This window comes from Amblyomma mixtum, chromosome 5, assembly GCF_055824585.1.
Source record: "Amblyomma mixtum isolate Tamu chromosome 5, ASM5582458v1, whole genome shotgun sequence".
NCBI lineage: Eukaryota > Metazoa > Arthropoda > Arachnida > Ixodida > Ixodidae > Amblyomma > Amblyomma mixtum.
In genome coordinates, this window is record NC_143016.1 from 63,897,493 (window position 1) to 63,916,803 (window position 19,311).

General features: G+C 44.9%; 1 protein-coding gene across 2 annotated transcripts; it reads left to right on the forward strand.

Moving 5' to 3' along the window:
* Positions 1–336: 336 nt before the first annotated feature.
* Positions 337–19,053, forward strand: LOC149342442 (uncharacterized). 2 transcript variants are annotated; one of them, XM_089542164.1, is made up of 8 exons: positions 337–533; positions 4,969–5,178; positions 5,740–6,000; positions 8,111–8,225; positions 12,411–12,557; positions 14,675–14,841; positions 17,034–17,103; positions 18,868–19,053. In XM_089542164.1, the coding sequence occupies exons 2-8, from the start codon at positions 4,972–4,974 to the stop codon at positions 19,017–19,019; spliced, it is 1,119 nt and encodes a 372-aa protein (XP_089398290.1). In that variant the 5' UTR covers positions 337–533; positions 4,969–4,971; the 3' UTR covers positions 19,020–19,053. The 2 variants fall into 2 exon arrangements, with proteins under 2 accessions (XP_089398290.1, XP_089398289.1); XM_089542163.1 differs by lacking the exon at positions 12,411–12,557 and having other exon boundaries at positions 432–533.
* The last annotated feature ends 258 nt before the right edge of the window (positions 19,054–19,311 follow it).

Genomic DNA, 19,311 nt, shown 5'->3' on the forward strand with positions numbered 1-19,311 from the left:
CTGACGCGCGCGTCCCCTGATAGTGCGAGACCGCGGCACACCACGCGTATTCGGAAAGCGCTTCCGCAGTATCTGTTCGCTCGTGAACGCCGAGCGCAGGCGCGGGGTGTAGCGGTTCTTCACAGTTTTGATGGCTCAGACGTGAGTACATACACGTACTTTCGGCGGCTATTTGGAGATATGTATGGGGCGCGCCTCTGAAATTCGCATTTGAAGGTTCGCTATACCGTTTGACGCGCCTGCTTCGTAATTAGAAAGGCTTAGGGAGGAGCAATTTATCCACCGGAGCGGAGAGGGCGCATCGACCGCGCGCACAATAGCGCACCAGCCCACGTCGGGGCTGGTTCGCGGTTGCGGAACGGCGGGTCCGGACCGCGGCCAAGGCTAAGCGAGGCGTGACCGTCGACGTCACGGTAAGCGCCCCGCTTGGCCGCACTCCTGGCTCTGCCATTGGAGGTGGCTGGGCTGCTACCGAGGACCTCGCACGGCGGCAGCTCGCTTGTCCAGTGCCTACCCTCTTCACTGCACCGGAGGTAAGTGCAACCTTTCACTTCCTTTTGCCACGTATGTGTAACTTCGCTATTCTGTAGCGCCCTTCTTTGTTGTGAACATTAAACTCTCATGGAAGAGAGTAAGAATGACAGAGCAATGACTCGTTCATAAGCTGCGTTAGATTCTCGCTGACTACTACTTTAGGGAGGCCTTCTTTTCGGCCCTAGATTTGACTCAAGATTAATTCCAATTACCTAGGCTGTCAAAACCTGCGGGACCAATGTCTAGTTCCAGGAGGGACCACATGTTGACGGTGAAGTCCGCTAATACGTAGAGTACGTAGGTCAGTATAACAACTCTCAGATAGCGGCAAGATTAAGGAAAATGATATCTTCGTAGCCAGTCTCTGTTGCTGGTGAAAGACAGTGCCCAGACTGAGCTTTCTTAAGCAAAGCCGTATCCTCTCGAAGGCATATCGGTAGAAAGTTTGGGATCATGAAATGCAACCAAAGTGTTTCTTGGCAAATGATAAGGAAAATGCAGGAGGGGGTACAAAAGAGCACGAATTCTGCGAGATACTTAGCGCCAGCGTTCGCCTTGAGGCAATGCAAGCACTGCCGAACAAGCGAGAGTCTCGAAATAGCAGAGTGGTTCCCGTCAATCCTTTGTTCAGACCGTGCTCGAAAGGTCAACCCCGGACCGGACACGTGCGCCGAGACGCAACGCTACCCATGAATATTTCATCCCGAACGCTCGAAACGCACGTCACGCCAAAAAAAAAAAAAAAAAGCCTAATGTGTTGTGCTGTCCTTCTCGAAAAATGTTATTCGTCTCATGATGCAGAGTATTGGGCAAAGCTACCCAGAGATCTCCTACAGCTGGTTTTAGCACGCTGAAGATAAAATGAGGACGAAAATTTGTAACCGACCTCCTGCGTCCAGCACGCACATCGAAGCTTCGCTCTTAAAGCGCTAATATATCACAATTTAAGAGATAGCACTTTCCTTTGGGTGGGCCGCCGCGGTGGCTAAGTGGTTATGGTGCTCGGCTGCTGACCCGAAACACGCGGGTTCGATCCCGGCCACGGCGGCTAGAATTTCTTTGGAGGAGAAATTCTAGAGGCCCGTGTACTGTGCGATATCAGTGCACGTTAAAGAACCCCAGGTGGTCGAAATTTCCGGAGCCCTCCACTACGGCGTCTCTCATAGCCTTAGTCGCTTTGGGACGTTAAACCCCATAAACCAAACCTAAACCAATTCTTTTGGATGTTTGCGGTTGTTTGCAAGAAATAGGCCTCGAATAATAATAAAGTACTGTTGGAATCGACTCGATGTGATACGCTTCTCGGTGTTAATGCCTATCGGCTGAGTGCTCCACAGCCTTAAAAGTTCTATTAACCTCTTATGACCAGAATTTTTTTATCTTATTAACAAATTGATTTGTACATAGAACTATTTGTTTGGGTTCTGGGAACATGCAAAAAAAAAGTTTCAGACCGTTTGCTGTCACTGTGTGCATTTTGTAGGTTTATCGCGAAAACGCAACCGGCGTCAAGTGCAAAAAAAAATGCATCTATTCATTGACATTCACTTACTACCATGCTTTCTTTTACTTGAAAGAGCTGCGTTTCATGTCGTGCTGAAAGTGATGGAACAGTTGCTAATAATGCAAAGGTGATGCTTGCATTTTGCACAAATGGACCCTGGCTGACCTTTTCATCATGGCATCTTGAAGTGTTGGCATATCTCATTTATGGCTGGACACTGCACTGCGCTGTGTGGTCCTCAGCACTGGAGCCCTGAACTCAGGGCCCCACCAATGATCGGCAACTTTTCCCTATCTCACCCAATTTTCACCACCACCACTTCAGAGAAATCCTGTAGTATGTCGTCAGTCCCCCAAAAATAATCGACACCATCTTTAAATGAGTTGTGACAAGAGCCGCCGACTGAACGGAATTCCAGATTTCCTTTTCCTTCTTGTCGCAATTCTTGCGCTGCCCTATTCCCACAACACTATTGTAGCATTTTGCGACCGTCACTTGTTGTTGCTATTAGCCTTTGAAAAGATGGCACATACCCACACTGGGACCGTCACATATCTGCTCCATCGATGATGATGATGATGATGTCCTCGGGCTGAATGGCACATACCCACGGCGGGGGATTGGCCAGGGTGCATAGCGGATACAAACGCACTCATGTACAGGGAATGGAGTATAATTAAATCTAAAATTTGGGACGCAGAGCTAGAATTTGTACAATACAAAAAATACGGAGAAAGAAAAGTGGTGAATTCACATTCTAGCAGAGGAATCTACCAGATGAAATTATGTAATCGTGAATGGAATCGAACACTGGTTTCAGGGCATATCCCTTGGCGCTTGCCCCGAAGGATAAGAGAATCGGAATAAATAGAGGAAGCCCAAGCCGAGCGAGGGGGATCTCCAAGCAAATTCTACGGAGAGCAGCGAGCCGCCGGCAGGAGAGGAAAAAATGTTCTATAGACTCAATTTCGCCACAAGACTCACAAAGCTTGGATATCGAAAGCCCCGATCGGCATAAATAAAGATTTAGCCGCGGTATCCTGCAGCGCAAAAGGGTCATGGACACCTCACATTGCCTCGAACTGCACATCCGCACACTCCGAGGAAATGCCAGGTGTTGAAAATCCGCTGCGGCGAGGAGAGGCTCATGGCTCAAGGTGTGGAAACGCTGGAATCGCTGAAAGCGTGCTAGAGTCAAGTAAATAGTATTTTGGACGAAAGGGACAATAGGACCATCAAGGGCAGACTTTGCTAAAAAATCAGCCCTCTCATAAGAAACAATGCCACAGTGCCCAGGGACCCAGTGAAAGCGAACTTCTGAAACATGTGGAGAAGAAGATCTTCTTCTTCTTCTTCTTCTTCTTCTTCTTCTTCTTCTTCTTCTTCTTCTTCTTCTTCTTCTTCTTCTTCTTCTTCTTCTTCTTCTTCTTCTTCTTCTTCTTCTTCTTCCTCTTAAGAATGACACATAGGGGATTCTTTCTCTCTTAACTCCCCTTTCCTTTTTTCTTCATCACAGCCCCACTAGCCAAATTGCACCCGGGAATTTGCTCGCTGGTGCTCCTAATTTGAGGTTAACCCCATGAGCAGCATCCGCTTTTTTTTTCGCTCTTGTCTCCTCACGGCCCACTTATTGTATTAAAGTGTTCGGGTCTATTTTGAAACCTGATGAAATCGCCTGTCAGCTAAACGTCATTTTTTGGTGTTCAATGGTAATTCAGGAAGCAAAAAAAACTGCTTCTAAACGACCCCTTATAGCCTGTGTATGCGAAAACGCGATATTCCGTTCCCAGCGTAATTTTGCCCCGAATGTTACAACAGCGTTTTTTTTTACAGCAAAATTGTTATATCGAAGCGAATGGAATAAAATACATTTTTATTTGCAACCCATCAGCTTACCGCATTTCCGAGATGATGATGGAATTTTCTGTCGTCCCAACAAATTTTTGTAGCATGGTCATGGCCAAACTTGTAGTAACAGACATAGTTGTAACAACACAATTTACGCTAGCGTTGTGCTGTCCCTAATCGTAGCGACAGAACTACGTAAATATGCTACCGAAAATACTACGACTGAAGTGCAATTACGCAGCGTCGAAAAAGGATGGGCTAAACATAAGAACGAAGTCTTTAGTCTACAACGAATACGACAAGAGACAAAGCAGGCTTCCCAAAGCAGAGCACACAACACAAGCGATGCAGTGTGATCATCTATGAATACCATCTTGCCCAAATTGCAACCTTAGTGTACAGTCATGAACTAAATTTTTCGAGATAGCGCGCTAAAGCAATCTTTTCTGCGCTATCAGACAACGCCGGTCAATGAAAAGCATAGAGAGAGAGAGAAAGATGAACGGAAAGGCAGGGCGGTTAACTAGGCGACGGCCAATAAGCTACCCTACACGTGGGAAGGGGAATGGAGGGAGAGAAAAAGAGGAGAGAGGAATGGGAGATTATTTCTCACGTGTCCGTGAACCATTACGGACGCGTGTACACACTGTGCAACGGGGCACACACTGAAAATTTATGACCTTGTACTCAACCTTGAGTGTTTTAAGAACTTCCAAAGCTCCTTCACATATGTAGATCCATGCGTAGACATAGGTGCTGCACCCGCTGGTATGAATAGCAGCTGACTGGCTAGTCACGGAACGCAGAAATGAATTGTTTTCCGCGAATCCACTTCCCACAAACTTCTGTCGGTGACCGTGCGCCTGTAGTTAGCACTACACTGAATGGGTATCATAAAGCACTAATATAACAGCACTTAGAAAAAAAAAAGGGCTTGCTTTTAGCGTTTGTAAAAGCAAATTTTTTCCTTTTATCTTGAGCGTAACGGTTTGGCCAAGATGCTTTGTCTAGGGGGCTTTTAGAAGAGCATCAGCCATGTTTTATTAACGTGTGCCTATTCGTACGCGCGGCGCAACGTACAGGACATGCGAGGCTACCAGGTGCTGCTGAGGTGGCTGCTCCTTGGAGCCGCCGCCTGTCCCTCGGGCGCACTGATCGGCCAGGGAGAGGACAAGACGACGGCCATATTCCTCACCAGCAGCGGCAGTGGGCCGATAGTCGCCAGTTCCAGCAAGAAGCCCACTCCGACGGTGGGCCGAGTCACGACCACAAGGGGTCCCCGCCGACCAGCCGTAAGCAATCCGGTGCCTCCCATTTGCATACTGGCACCACTTGTGTCACATCTTCTAGTGCCACGAGTTTAACAGTCCTAACCTCAATGCGGCTGACGGGAAGCCTGTTCCTGGACCGCTCCAAGGCCCTCACGGGGGTATCTTGGCATCTCGAAACAACGTCTAAAAACCACGTCTTCTTGACCCTATACGAAACCCTTCACATGGCAATGCTGAACAGCCATAGCTTATTTCACTAACGCTTTATAGAGAAGCAGAATTTCTTCCTGAGATCACTGCGTTTAACTGTCCTCTTACTATGCCATTACCGACGCAATTTGAGCAAAAAGACTAGGCCGTCTTCAACGCTTATTCCGACGTGACAGGCGTCTGTGCACCCTATTCTTGGTCTCTTTGTCTAAAATTTCGTTATGTGCGTCTTTTCAGCAAGCGACTCATCTAGACTAGTGCTTCACCATGCAGAAACGCTCCTTGCATCTTCTGACAATTTCTTCACACACAAGATGACGAGGTCGTCAAACTTCCCTCGGAACGTACTGCCGCCGTTCTGAAAATTCGCAGGGTGGCAACACCGGCTTCGCGAGCTGCAAGTCTCGGCGAGGCGCCATGCCCGATATGGAGCCTCTGGAGGTCCTCTCCAGCCTCGCCAGTCCCGTGCATTGCCTAGCGGCCTGCCTCCTCAAGTCTCCTCGGTGCAAAGCGTTCGCCTTCGGTAACCGCAGCTGCGACCTCCTGCAGCGGTCACCCTGCGACTCGCGGAGGCCCATGCGCGACGCACCTGGCTTCGCGCACTACGACGTGCTCACCAGGGACCAGCTATTGGTGGGTTTCCAAAGCGTGCATGAATGTTCGATCACCACCAGAATTTCGCTTTGCAGGCTTACACTGGGCTGAATTCACGATGGCAGTGTGGCCTAATTATAACCGGAACGATACAAAACAGTGCAGTAGTGTTACACAACTGTGGGTGGCCGAGGCTGTCAAGTGCCGCTCCTGTTTACAGAGCAGTCGCCCTCTCAGTCAGCTTTAAGCTCTAGATGCCTCGTTGCAGACGTAGCTACGGGCCGCATTGACCTGACATCGCTGTTAATGGAATCGCACACGACACATCATCTGAGCGGTGGGAAAGCGTGGCCAAAGGCATTACGATAAAAGAAAACGAACGGTATCCTATAAAGTTACTATGGGAGATGGCTGACGTGATAACGGCTGTTCTAGTAAACGGAAACGCGGCTCCCCACCAACAGTACTACTACTATTACTACTACTACTACTACTAATAATAATAATAATAATAATAATAATAATAATAAATAATAATAATAATAATTTTGTTGATTCCTAGAAATCACTAGGCAGTAAAACGGTAAGAGCCATCAAACAGTAAGCAAAAAGTGTCACAAATCGGTTGTAGCAATAACTAGTAACGTTTGCAATTTTGTTCCTAGCCAGAAATGCACCCCTTGTAGCACATGCCAAGTTGATATTTGACTCATGCGATAGTCTCTTCGTGATCCACCAAATTGTCATTGCGTTGCGGTTTGTTTTGGGACACTCTGCACTGCAAGTGCCGTCGTTAGTTTGTTGATTACGATTTCATCTTTATTCTGAATAAATGGGCCCCACAATATCCACCACCAAACCAGCGACTTCATGCTCTCTAACAGAACTTCTTCCTTAATTAAACCACAACACAGCGCCCACCATTTTGTAGCCTATCGTCATGCTGAGCCGCATTGTTGTTGTGATGACAACGTCCCGCCCATACGTGCGCTTTGAGCAATGTCTATGCTAAGCTATCGTTAGCTTCCCTACTGCTTCGTTGAAGCCAACGGTCCGGATGCTCGTCTTCTTCAAAATCGTCCCAACGCACGCAGGAATGAAGGCCAGAAAGCTCTGTGAGAAGCCTGCTGTGTACTAGGATGTTGGTGACTCGCGCGTGGCTAGACAATCTTTATCTTATGAGAGTTGCCATAGCAGTGGCTCAGCAGTGCTCATCTTAGAATAATAATATGGCGCTCAACCAACGCTGATGCGAATACCCTGAGAAGGGTAGCCAGTAAGCCACCGCCTAGAGTATACAGAGGAGCGATACGGACAGAAAGAAATACAATACAGGAGCCTCGCCGACACTGACGCATGCTATAGGACCATGAACACACGTACTTACTCACGAAGTAAATTACGGCCTCCGAGACTCATAAATTGCATGCACTACTCACCCGCGAAAAAAAGAAAGCCAGTATCGTCTACATAAACATATTATAACACTTCCTGCGGCAAATTCATGAAATTAAACGACATACGTAGACTTAGGTGAAGAAGTGCTTCTTGAAGGATAAGCCTCGTCTACTTGAATTAAAGCGACAGTGAAGAACTGGCGCTTCGCAGTCGCTGTCTACTAAAAAAATAAGTAAGCAAACATGTAATCAAGTCACGAGGCCTCACTACCGCAAGAGTTCGATCTGATATTTTAAATGTCAGCGACTGGATATGTTTTTCTTCAGACGACAACCACAACAGAAGCGCGAATCTGTAAAGAGCTTTGAGTGTACCTATATCGATTTGTTTTGGCATAACTTCGACGAAAAAAAGGCCATTTGGCAATACGCACCGCTTTCATCAAAAGTAACGGGAATTTACTATTCACCTCTGTAGTGGGGCACTTATGGCCCCATGCTGTGGCAATCCTCTCGGAATTGAATTCGGAATTGAATAGAAATATCGTCCTATCCCTTCCGGAGCTCTGAAGCTTCGCAAGTTCCGTAAGAGCCCGCTTGCAGGTCTAAACAGCAAAACGTGGGTCTTAGGGACATTTCAGTAAGAGTGTACGTCTCAATACCCCAAGATAGATTGTAACGCCAATGCAGATGATTATAGTAGACGATATCGACCTGTTAGTAAAGAAGTGTCGCGGCGCGCTATTTCGCAGCTGAACAAAGGGGACTCACCGGACTGCGCACCCACAACCTCTACCGACGTCTCCAGCACGGTGCAGACCACCGGACCGCCATCAGTCACCCCCGCTGAAGACATGAAGCCAGGACGTGAGCTCAGACGTCATCTTTCTAAAAGACACTCGTTTCTGTTCCTTTAGTCGGCCTATGCTTACATAAATGCTGTTTGCGTTTGTTTGTTTTTTCAGTGTAGTGCGGCTGACATGTGTTGTATTTTTCTAATAGGCAGTGATCATAATTAGACGAATCCTGTGCAAAAACAGTGCTGGCAACCAGAATAGAAGCAAGAAAGTTTAATCGATACCTGCGTTGTAGAATTTAATGCGCGTTTGACACGAGAGGTGGTTGACCATTCATACCATAAAAACTTCAAAAATTACTATAACCTTTGGAAACGGGAGAAGTTTGCGTCCCAAATTCACCCCATGGGGAAGTGACCACGTAATGCATCAATTCACGAAGAGGCATAGCTATTCGTTTGTCTGGCAATGTTATTCCTTCGCAGCCATGCTTATGCGCGCTGGTATCTATTGCAGTGGTTCAAGTTAAGGTGCGTTAGGGGATAGCCAGGTACATATCACCTCAAACAAACATTTAAAGCGTACTTTATGAAATTATGCGACACCGGTTAAATTCATGTCAGTTCATATGTCATAAAAACATGCCACCCCCATAATCATTATAAAAGGCAGCTGTTTAGAAAGACATCCGTGCCGACCACACGAAGCACAAATGTGGGGTACCGAAACACCTATGCGTGTTGGTTTTGTATATGCATGACACCTTCCACAAACCATTGGTAGCCAGCAAACTTATTTACCACATATAGGCTGATTTTTAATGGATATATCATGCTTGACAGACTTAAAAAACGAATCTTCATGGCACGAACATCAGAGTAACAGACAGCAAGATTTTATATATACAGCTTGAAAACCGCAAGGCTTCTCCGAGATTCAACAATAATAACCGACTTCAGGCTTTTGACATTCACATTATGGGGTACCCTGGGACGCCTGTACATGAATGGTGCACAGGAGGCTCGTGACCCCGTGACCCCAAACTTTGTTTTCCAGGAGAGGCTTTGACGTGACGGCGCACTTGATGTTCTACTAATTTTTCACAAGTTTTAGTCGGCGGTCCTTATCCTTTTGACATGAATTAACTACCCGACAAGACTAGGTGTCGTGAAACCTTAGATTTCAATCGCAATGTAATCGCAGTTTAGTCGCAAAAATGGCGGTATATTTACTTATTTGTTGAGTTGACAATAAACAAGATCTATGACATAATTACTAGGCCTTTACCCAGTCACTAAAGCAGAAAGGAACCGAACTCAAGACTTTCGTTCAGTATTGTTTAATTCAGACACTCCATCATAAACATGGTAGCGCTCCCTTTACACAAGGAAAGCGGCCCCGGCGTCAGCTTTAAAAAGCCAAATAGAAATATCCGCATGCTGCAAGAACATACGAATAGAACTCCTGGTTAACATTTTCTTGATTACATAGTATCTCTTGTGCTAGACCAGCAGAGGACTGCAGAAAGTGCTCATTCAGACCAAGAGCAATTTCAGGAGCGCCGCCTATGATACATATCCGTGCTGTAGTATGGACGAAAAAAGCCTCTGAACAAAAAGTTATGAACATAAGCCCACTAAAAATGAAAGATACTTATATTGAGATACATATGAAAGAAGCTAACAGTCACCGCAATCAAGAAAAGCACAGGGTAATATTTCCATCTTTTTTATTTGCGTTGTTGATCAATGGGAAACTAATACTGTACTTACTTTATCGATGAAAATAATTCAATAGGCAATCAGTTATCTTTCAGCCATAAAATAGTTATAGTATTATTACCCATTAATTAACAACAAAAATTTAAAAATAGAAACATTCCTTAATGTTCTCCTTGACTATGGTGACTTGACTTCAGAATGAGGATCAATCTTTATTTGCTTATACATTTTTTTAAGTACAGCATATCATGCAGAAGCATGTCATGCATATCATATCTTGTCATAAAGAGTGGCTCATTTTACTACCCCTGTCTGCTCAATATGTTGAGATAGTGATTTAACAGCCGTGGCTTGATTGTGACCTCAAGCAAGAGATTTACTTCGTTCTATAAGAAATGAAAAGGCCAAGACAGCGTGTTATGACGCATATTTGGTGCTGAAATTAAACGCTTCCTAATCTTCTTTAACTTTGATTCAAAAGCTTAAATTTTTCACAAATGCCCTTGAAAGCTGCTGACTGTACCGTTTTCAGGGTTAAATAAAAGACGCCGTGAACTATATGCCCAGCACTGAAATAAGGTTCATGCATTTCAATACTTCGTGATGCGTGGCATTTGCTTGATGTAAAAGGTCACCCTCGCTTTACCTCTTAAGTGCCTCAGACGACTGTTAAGAAGTCGAGTAGAATATGGCGCCATGCGCTGCTTCTACAATGCTTCTATTATCCATGCCGAATACAAGTGTACTCTATTAAGCAGTACGATTTTTTAATCCATGTAACAAGGTCCTGGCGAGGTGTCCAATCATTACTGCATTTTTAGAGAAGTGTGAGATGCTGTGTGTAAATGTGTTAAACAAAACAAAATTGCAGCTTGTATGTTTTACTCATGGTTAAACCTATATGGCTTGCATTAATACAGTGCTCGCATAATATATGAATGATTCTGAGCACCTTTTCACTGCATTTCGAGCTATAGAGCAACACCAGAATTGTCACGGACAATGCAGATTCTAAGCGATATATTACGTCGCAGTGAACATTTTTACTGAGCATTGTGGTTCATTGCCGTCCCACATCAATTACTTGTGCAGTTTGTCGATGACAGCATGGGGCCTCCCCCTTCTCACGTAGGCAGTAAGCCCGGGATTACTGTTTTCAAAAAACTTTTTCACGCGATTTTCATTTCGTTTTAGAAGACAATGTACGTGGAATGACAACATGTCCAAACCTAGTCGGCCGTCACTTAGCTAAGTGTTGTTTTCACGCATGGTAGCGCAATCAGTTAAGGGAATTAAAAGAATATCAACTTGTTTATGCATGGCATGGTGAAACAACGTTAAATAAGAAACTAAAATGGTGGCAACACAAAGTACGGACGACTCATGGCATTTTGCATTCAGTATTTGTTACAAAACTGCGTTTATGTCGTTCATAATCATACCCAAAAATTCTGGAAAAAAGCATTTTTCAACGGGAATAAGTTTATGAACGCAGTTTTGCCAGGTATTGTAAGATTCCACTATAGCAATCAATATATACGCATATCTTCCCTCAGCAGGCTTGCATTTTTTTGCAGTTAATGTTTTTGTTATCGTTAAAACCTTTCTTCATTGGTTAGCTGAGGCAGTCTTGACTACCCTATGCGAGCAATGGAAAAACTTTACAAGAAAAGTTTTGGTACGCGTCGGGAAATTGAGCCATTACCTTTAATATTTCCATGACAGTGCCTTACAATACTCCAATATTCAACATATTTGTCCAACAATCCTGTACTTGAGATTTGTTGTTGTTCGACCAGAAGTGTTCATGAATGAACGCAGTTTTAGCTCTAACACCATGAGCAGTGCAAAAAGAGGTTTCAGAAACGACATGGTTCATCATTGTGTGGAAAATAAAATTTGTAGAACACCTCTGCATGAAATTTAAAATATGCTTCCAAGGTGTGCGAACATGGACACAAATTTAAACAACAAAGTTCATTAAAAAGGAAATCCTTAGTAATGCGCCGTAAATATTGACGCAGATGTCAACGAATAACAGACCCTGCGTATTTACCAGGCACTATCCTGTTTTTGATGCAGCTGGTGCATTGTTCAACTGATCAGAATAAAAGAAAAGACCACTAGATAAGCGTATTAAAACAGAGCATGTCAAAAGGAATAACTCAACATTTCATCAACTGCACAGTTGCAAAGATGCCCTGCTGCCTCTGATCATGCCAAGTTCGCATTTTTGACACTGACTAGCGGTCAAGTGAGGGCTTCAAAACATAATTTACTCTTTGTACAGCGAAAAAACAAAAGACCAGATAGAACAATATCTTTCCTGTCTGTTTCTATTTCGTCTTTTGTTTCTTCGCAGCGACCAGAAAATCACTGTAGCACATTCTTAACGAAGTTCCAACTTATGCATTTTTACTCCCTTGGCAGTACAATTCACAGAGCGTACCTCACGTACGACAACCCTGTTATCATTCGACACTGTATACCTAATACCACCTTCGTCACGTACTTCGATGTTTCTGTAAATCAAGACTCCGGCACAAGTGGTGACGCAGTCAGAAGCTCTGCGTTCCATGATGTGACGTATGAGTTCGGAGGCTTGGCCACGCCCCTCGCGGCGGACGACGCAGCTGGGACCCAAGCTTTGTATGACCTGACATCAGAGCATCAAGACGGAGGTACTACACTCACACTTTCACTGTAGACAGACTTGTTGTGGCTTGCTTCCCAAACTTTAGTTTCAACGTACGGATATACACCCGAAATAAGACTTTTGTTGACTCCTGAAACCTTGTTGCCGTTTCGGAGAACGGATTTACGAGTAAAAGAAACAAAATCCAGCTTCCAATCAGCTTTGTAAACGGTAATCAATTCGTTTGCAGCACGGCAGTTTAATTCTTTGTTGCATGACTACTTTCCAGTAGAACGCCATTTATTGGATGATAATACTCTGTGGGCAGATGCACAGAGACCCCTGCATTAACTATTCACGGTCTCGTGCGACTGACATCTTAAATTGCGCTGAAATTTTTGTGAAAACATTCGACAGTGAAATAACTGTAGTTCGCTTAGACATCATGTTCGCTTAGACAAGCCCAGAGCCGACTTCTCCAACAGAAGGTGCTCTAAATTCCGGCTCACTTGAAGGCGCCTCAGTGCAGCTCGAGTCACGAAATTTTCTCTATGCCACGTTTTCTCTTAATGGTCACTAGCACACATTGCCACGCATTTTTGTGGCTTGCTGTGTAAATTTTTCATACACTGCTTCAAGGCACTGTATGAAAAGATCTCATGTTTCAAATTTGCGGAGAACTTGAAATCAGGACCTACATAAACAGATTACTTTCGTTTTGAAAGTTTGGGAAGTACAGCTTCAAGGCAACCCTGTGAGCCTTCGGAGTAACAGACGATTCAAGCCAATTGTGACGGGCTTCCTGCTCTGTCGAATGATATAAGGGAAAAATCAAAAATATAAGAATATCTGCAGGCCTTTATGATGAGCACCATACTGTGCTCTTCGGGTTGCACGCATATCTGAAGCTTACTCAGGAGGCTCACAACACCAGTCATGACCTTTTTTTTTCAACAAGCTATTGCACTTGCTTCATTTTGCTTCATGTTTCATTACCTATGGCACCCATTTAACACGGACACATTTGTCTGCCTAAACTACCTTCCTCTGATAAAGAAAGAAAACAGTGAGGAACATCTAAAGTAGCCCGCATGCGCTCTTATACAGCGGAGTACAAAAGGGATATTCAACAAAATGTCATACAATTATTTCATACCAACTATTTTAGAGTGGCGTGGAAGCGAGGGCGCCTCTGCACTGCTCTTAAATAGCTTCCACTGTGACAGTGAAAGGGAACCGCCGTTCCCTTTCTGGACTTCGATCGTCCTCACTTCCAGCCCTAAAGCTTAGGATTTTAGTTCAGTGCGACTGGTTAAGTAACCTACTCGTACCATCATAATCTCCTGAGCGCAAAAAAGTAACCTACTCATAACGTCATAATTTCCTGAGCGCAAGAAAGGAGTTGGTCTGGCTCTACTATTCGTTACTGGGCTCAGCGTCCTGTAATGATAATAGGGGAGTAATATTTACCGTTCCTTTCCAACATAAGCTGGTGTTGTGACTGACGTAATAAGGTAATAAGTGTACTTCTCACATCAGATCATAGAGGAGGCTACAGTCAAAAGCATACTTGTGTAAAGGAAGAGTTATAAAGAACCAGAGGGCAGTGAGCACAGTACTGTTCCAAAGGTAAGAAAACAAAGATACAAAACAAAAACAGGGCGCCAGCAGCAGAATATAATCAGTACCAAGGACACGAAGAGAGCGTCCTTGGGAAGTTACGCTGTACACTGGGCCAGATTTCTGAGACAGAATAGTTTACTTGTTGCGGAGTGTACATGGTGCATCAGAAAACCCCAGGCCAAAAGGTCTGCCTTTCAGCAGTATATTTCTGCGCTTAAATGTGTATGACGCTTCCGAGGCCGTCAGAGGTGAAAAGGATATTTTTCCTATCATCTGCCGAAATTTTGTGGACGTCGTAAATGCTCTACTGCACAGCTGAAAAAAGAAACCCTATAGCCTGGGAACTTTTTACGCTCCCCGTAAATCAAGGCTTTCATAGAATAAATTCATGAATTACCGTTCTCCGTTTTGTTTTAAAACGCTATAACTATTGCTGAGAGTCATAAATAACTATTTTCCGAAGCGCGTCCTCTCAGAACTGTTAATAAGGTCAACTGGCGAAGGATGATGAGCGGGTGTTTCCGCTCGCACTTTTTTCAGCGATGTTCGTGTTCCGCGCCGGACCCACGACGTTCGAGGCAGCGCTGCGGGCCTGCTCGGACGAAGGACTGGCGCTCGCCATGCCAGTCAGCGCCCAGGACCACGCCACCCTGGTGAACCTGATGCGTCGGAACAGGGCGCCCCGGCTGTGGATAGGCGTCCAACGGGTGGGCAACTCACTCCCAGTCCTTTTTTCTTATCTCGATCGCAGCCTCTTTTGACCGAGAAAAAGGAACGTGATAACTTCACAGCTTTTGCTCTCTTCAAAAAACTCGCCAAACGTTTACCGTTGCGGTAATGCGAATTTCAGCGGTGGGTGCGAAACGCTGACGCCGGCTGTAGTGTTTAGTAACTTTGGGCAGGGTGTGGTACATCAGTTGTGTTAGTGGCGCTAAATTCGCATTGGCGCCACGGCTAAGCTCTAGTGAATTACTTTTGCGGACAACGTTCAATTAGCTGGATGCAGTCATCAGTCATGGAGGAGAGAGATGGGGAGGGTGAAGGGGTGCAGCGTGTGCAGCGTGTGGGAAACAACGCGAAGATTTCTCCGAACGTGCCATATATAGCTGTCGCTGCAAAATATTACGGAGTCGTGCTTCAGCTTACGTTTTACCGTGTTTTTTTTACTCCCTCATCTTCACCATTTTACCTCCGTTTACGCACACAGTCGGTGTCTCCCGAGGGTAAGCCCATAAAGGAAACAAGCTGGGCGGTCTCGTCTGGGCTCATTCATAAGTTTAACTGGCAAATCATGGGATGGCTGGAAAGTGCGGGGGAGTTAAATAATGCTTTACTAGTAGGTTTGTACTCAGTCAAGGTGAGGTGGCTGCATGCTTTCTTCCGGATAGCGCAGAGGTACTTAATACTCCAGACGCGAGGACTGTCCAGATCGTTACATGTATGCGCTTCAAATCTCATAAAACTGAGCGTAGTTTCATCGCAACACTACCCTTGTTATATTTTTTCTTTTAAGCTGTGCGACAAAGATTCTTTCTTAAAAAAATCGAAAAGAGCAACACAACGGCACAGAGCATTAACTTGCGTCGTTATTGTTTTCTTGTTCATATTGGCACAGTGCATTCTGCATGTTCGCCTAGCGCTGACCTGAAGCACGCGCCGCCTCAAAAGAGAGGAAGTGAAAGTGACAGCGATCTGGAGCTGTAGTCAAGACGTTCGTCGAAGCCCGCCGCTGTTTCTTGTGATCTGTGATCTCCCTCACTCACACATGACAATATCCTCTAAAAACATGTACTAAATATGAGAAATAGAAACTTTCCGTATATACGCATGCAGAAACAAATAATCAGTGGCCTGGGGTCTGGACTCTAAGACAACCGGTGTGGGGAACAGAGGGGTGCGTGGAGCTCCTTTTTCTTTCATCTGTCTAGATCTCATTCCGGTCGTTACCCACATTAACTTTCGGACTGTTGAAGTTGCGTCAGAATCTTGGAATTGTTTCCATTAAAAGGAACACAAAATGGGAAAACTTCTGGAAGCCCACTTCAGTAGTCTAAACCTTCCTTTATCCGCGCCCTGAACGATGTCCGGCCAATCTCGGAGGAGGATAAGGTGTATATTGAAATTATGAGCAAAGTAAATGCGCAGTAATTGTCTCGTTCAGGCTGGACACCTGAATTTTGCCATGACGGGAAGGGTGAGAGATTTAAAAAGGCAGAAGTGCAGAACTTTCAAGAACACTACGAGCCGCATACGGCGTCCGTGGATGTATCCAACCAGCGTGTATTCTAAACCAACTTGTTTAAACACACCACAGACCTACACGCTACAGGAGTCCTTACTGGCGGTATGATGACCCGCAATGGTGGCGGCTCACTGATGGGTTGCCACCCACTTACGTAGAAAGCGATGCTGTCGCAACAATTTATATACAACATGGCAACGGCTCACAGTTGCGTGCGGCGCCAGTGCAATCAATCGGCGGACTTTATAACGGCCACTAGGTGACCGCCAGCAGGGGATGGCTTTCTATAAGAGGCTGTCACGTGACATACACCTTGTGCTTCACGCGTTTTCTTCATAGCAGGAAAGAGGCTCCTCCGAAGGTTTCTTGTGGTGTCATGCAAGAATACAATTCCTGAAACGATGTTTTCCTGCTCTTTCAGCGGTTGTCTTAGCTAGTCACCCAAAGAATTCAGGAATAAAATAAGTACCTATTCGCGCAAGCTGGGAGCGATAAACACGTACTACGTTTGTTTGGCACTTTCGTTTATATCAAGTTTTAGAAAGGAACGCTTTCTAAATTTTTTCTGTACAACGTGTAGTTCATTTCGTTCTTCCTCATTATGTCTTCTCTCCTTATTTTTACCTGATGACGTGTCACTTTTCTCCTCTTGAACAGAGTGCGAAGGGCAACACCACTTTCATGAACGGCCAACAGGTTCCAGAGGGCAGCCGACGATGGGGCAAAGGTATATGCAAAGAACGCTGCATTTACAACACCGCTTGATCAATTGTAACATGTGTGCGTTTGCGGACGTGTGGAGGTTGTAATCCTTGTACCCGAGTTACAGTGCCACCTGTCACGACACCAAGCAAGAGCAGTTCTAAACGTGCTGCGATAAGTTGCTATTAACGCCTTTTGTATTTCAGTTCAAAATTCCTTAAGTTGCAAGCTCTAGAAATGCCATTAGCACTGTGTTTGTTTCAACATGCTTTCTTTCAGGCTAACGCTGTTTTCAGTGCAAAAACGAAATAAAGCACAACCTTCATTGTAAGAAAAATTAGCTAGTATTTCTCGTCTTTCTCTGCTGTCATTGCTGTCAACAATTTTTTTTTAATTTCCTGCAAGGAATTTAGTGCGCATATAGGTTCCCACTCAAATTTCAACATGACCACGGATAATAAACAATAAACGTTGAGAACACGGAACACGCGACATTGGTTTAATGGGAAAATGGGAACATGAGGCATTGAAATGAACTTAAATATGACGCTAGGATGGCCAGGCTGGAATCACTGTGGACTGCAGCCTGTTACCAAACGGCACTTATTTAGAAGGCATTCTGAATTTAACTCCAAGGTACTGCGACAGCAAATCAACGCAGTTGCGCTGCTGTTATTGCAACAGAACAAACGTTATAACTTTTAGCAATGGTTTTTCAGCAGTTTCATTTTTGCACAGAGAGTTTTAGTGAGTACCCTCCGCCTTGTGAAACCATTTTTCTTGTTGCGTTTACAGGTGTGAGCTCACCACGCTTGCGTAACATAACCTCTTTGCATATCTCCTGGTCTGCACGTGTGGGCATTTAACAGACTTCAAGCTCAACTCCACTTCTGCTATAAAGGCACCGCACGATGGTATAGGGCTTTAAGTAGTATCATACGCTCACATTAAATTTGTCCAGAGTAGCGGCATGGGCTCAGAGTTGTGCTCTAAAAATAGGTAGCCCCATAAGTTATTGTTGTGCGCTTAGTCCTGCACAGTATTTTTCAAGTTTGACTTTTGTTGCCAAAAGAAAGAATAATAGGACAGAGCATTGTGCACTGATTACGTTTAATTAAGGACAGTTGCTCCGCAAGAAATTCACACTTTGAGATTAAGGCTGACGAAACAGTGCGTTTCGTTCTAAAAGAAGGTATTGTTACTGCCACCTGTGCGACTTACTGCCGGGGTCTGCATAGCTTTATAGAAGCCTATCTTCGGCTGAATTACGAAAGAACGCTGGAGTTTAATTTCCGTTTTTAAATTTGTGGAATAATGCGGGGGTCTTATCTGACCCTGCACAACACATGGAACGCGTTGACTGGCATGCATAGATTAACGAAGCGTCAGTTTTAAACAGCGGAGTTGCATTCAAGCCCTAGCCTTTTTGTATTTTATTTTCAATTTATTGCGAGATCGTACTGTTAGCTTCACATTTTAAAAATAAATTTAGACTGTAGTCGATTTTTTAAATGATTCGCGACGCATACGGTTAGAAAACGCACTCATAATTGCTCCGCTTTTTTTACTAACTATACAGCATTATACAGACCACAATTCTTTAAACTACGATTAAGACACTTGGTCATCTATGCAGATCATTTCCTTTTCTTTAGCAAAGAACAGTGTTCTTTATATTAATTGTCCTAGTTTGACAGAGGAATACAAATTCTGGCTCTTGAAAGCTGAATGTTCCACGTGACACGGAGGGAGACTTCCGCATGGTTCACTTTTTTTTTTGTCTGCGCAGGCCAACCAAACAACAGCGGAGGGACGCAGATCTGCGTGGAGATGATCGAGGCTCTGGCACACCTTTGGAATGACTACGACTGCGAGAATAGGGCTGCCTATGCATGCCAGCGACCGGACGGCGCACCCCAGTCGCCACGCCCTCAGACATGAATCGACGTGCACTTTTGTTGACAACTTCGACAGCCTATCCCCTATAAAAAAAAAAAAACCTGTGTGGCACCTCTCTCAAAATCTGCTTTCTCTTTTGACTCAACTTCATTATTACATCTGTGCTGGTGCGAATCATTCGCTGCCGCACATGTTCAAAGCGAAATCCGAGTGCAGCCGCCCAGCTAACGCTTTCGCACTTAGCCCTTTAAGTGTGACATTGCACTCGGAGCAGTCACGCTTAAACCAAGCACGTTGACAGCCCTTGTGTTGCCCTTGCACTTGCAGATGAAGC